The sequence below is a fragment of the Babylonia areolata genome, chromosome 9 (assembly GCF_041734735.1).
Source record: "Babylonia areolata isolate BAREFJ2019XMU chromosome 9, ASM4173473v1, whole genome shotgun sequence".
In the NCBI taxonomy this organism is placed as follows: domain Eukaryota; kingdom Metazoa; phylum Mollusca; class Gastropoda; order Neogastropoda; family Buccinidae; genus Babylonia; species Babylonia areolata.
The window spans coordinates 14,532,716-14,535,048 of NC_134884.1; the positions used below are offsets into that span (position 1 = coordinate 14,532,716).

The window sequence follows — 2,333 nt, forward strand, 5'->3', positions numbered from 1 at the left end:
GACTCAGCCTTCACGTTAAACTGTACCCGCGCGTCCATACCATGTCAAAGGTAACGTGCCTGAGGCAAAATGAATTTTGTCTTGAATTCGGCCCCTGGTTATTATCTGTCTGAGCTTCTGCCTCCGTCACTGTCTGTCTGTCTCTTCCGCCATCCTCTCTCTCTTTCTCCCTGTCTCTCATTTCCTCTGTGTCTCCACTTGCCTTGGAAATGCTCCTAGATGCTCAAAGTGTAGTTTACGTTTTATTTCAGTTTCTCAAGGAGGCGTCACTGCGTTCGGACAAATCCATATATACTACACCACATCTGCCAGGCAGATGCTCAACAGCAGCATAACCCAACGCACTTGTCATGCTTATATATTTGTGTGGATTTCTTCTTTGCTCATAGATCCTTGATGATTTATCTTACTTTATGAACTGCAGGTTGGCCACAACAAAGACCAATGGACACACCAAGAACAGCATTCATTTTGCTGTTCGTCACCAGTGCCACCTTCGTCCAGCAAGCTGATGTTGTAAACACGACATTGGGGCGCGTTCAGGGATTAAGGAAAACGGTGCTGGGAAAAGACGTGGACGTCTATTACGGCATCCCCTTTGCCAAGCCCCCAGTGGGAGAACTTCGCTTCAAGCGTCCAGAGCCTGCTGAGCCATGGACGGACATCAAGTCCACAGTCACCAAACCCAACGCCTGTTTCCAGTCCATAGACACGGCTTTTGACAGGTTTCCTGGGGTGGAAATGTGGAACCCTAACACTCCCATGAGTGAAGACTGTCTGTACCTCAACGTCTGGGTTCCCAGAGGGTTTGAGTCACAGCCACCCAATGCTACCATGGTATGGATCTATGGAGGTGGGTTCTATGGAGGTTCTTCCATGCTGGATGTGTATGATGGATCCAAGTTGGCCGTCACCCAGAACGTCATTGTTGCATCCATGAACTACCGTCTGGGACCTCTGGGATTTCTTTACACTGGCACCGTGGATGCACCAGGAAATCAGGGTCTGCTTGACCAATCGTTGGCCTTGAAGTGGATCTATGATAACATTGAGAGATTTGGAGGTCAGCAGAACAGCATCACCATCTTTGGGGAGAGTGCGGGATCTATCAGTGTGGGATTACATCTCTTGTCGCCTGTGTCTATGAAGTATTTTACACGTGCCATCATGCAAAGCCATTCTTCTGTTGCAGAAAACATCGCCTTGTCGCGGCCCAACGCCTTCAGTCGAACACAAGCACTGCTGGCACAGTGCAACTGCCCTCTATACCCTGTCTCCAGCTCGTTAATGTGCATGCAGCAAGTCAGCGCAGAGAGCATCACCGCTGCTCAGTGGAGCTTGTTAACAAGCTCGTTGATCACTGAGTTACCTTTGCCGCCAGTGGTGGACGGTTTCTTCCTTCCAGATGATCCCAGGACACTTTTAACCAAAGGAATTGTGAAGGACGCGGAGCTTCTGTTAGGAGTCAACAAGGATGAGGGCACAGGCGTATTGGCGTACAGGTTCCCCACCTTTTTCCCGTACAGTTTGCCCAGTCACTTCGCCGAAGAAGAACTGAATGTACGTCATTGAAAAATAGATCGATTTATTGTTGTTGCCTTGTTTCTGTAGTTACTTCTGTTGTTGGCATTACTTTGGGTGGTGGTTGTGGTGATGGTGGTGATACTGCTGCCTCTATTACTCTTTTTGTCGTAGTTTTTGCTGTGGCTGCCGTGGTCAGTGCATGTAATTCTTACTCATGAGCGTTATCAATCGAATTATACGGATTTCAAAGAGCGTTTCACAAAATAGACAGCATAAACCATCAACACACAACAGAAATATCCAGTGCAAACCAGCCGCCGTAGCGAAGTAGTTAGCGTCGCGGACTGACGGTTGGGAGGATGCGGGTTCGAATCCCAGCGGAGATAGGTTTTCCGGCCCGTGGCTGACTCCTACCAAGAGCTGAGTGTGCTGTGGGCTTAAATGGGAAGATTGGGACCACACAGTCAAGTGTCATCCACTTAAGGATGCGTATTTGGGTGTGTTGCTCTAATTACCTGATCAACACTGCAAGTGCCTGTATCTCTCGGGCCTGGTTAACGCCGAGATATCATTATGACGGGAAGCGAAGAGTACAGCCTTGTCACGCAGTCCCAAACCAAAATGGACCTCCATAGCAACATCGTCATCGTCACCCTCCTCCCCCTCCTCCTTCATCATCATCAATACAAACAAAACAGTCTCAAAGTCTGTGGCCTTTCATGTTCTGCTCTCATGGTGACCTCAGTTTCGATACCCCTCCACTTCTGTGCTTGGGGTGAGTCCTGCCAGTGTCTTCAGTGTCGGCAGAT

The 2,333-nt window shown here is 48.9% G+C and overlaps 1 protein-coding gene across 1 annotated transcript in view; it reads left to right on the plus strand.

Annotated features, from left to right (window-relative positions):
- LOC143285962 (uncharacterized) overlaps window positions 1-1,572 on the plus strand; it is a 51,033-nt gene extending 49,461 nt beyond the window's left edge. The window contains exon 10 of the mRNA XM_076593413.1: window positions 425-1,572. Within this exon, the coding sequence (XP_076449528.1) occupies window positions 425-1,572 (1,148 nt within the window). The remainder of the gene's footprint in view (window positions 1-424) is intronic.
- The last annotated feature ends 761 nt before the right edge of the window (window positions 1,573-2,333 follow it).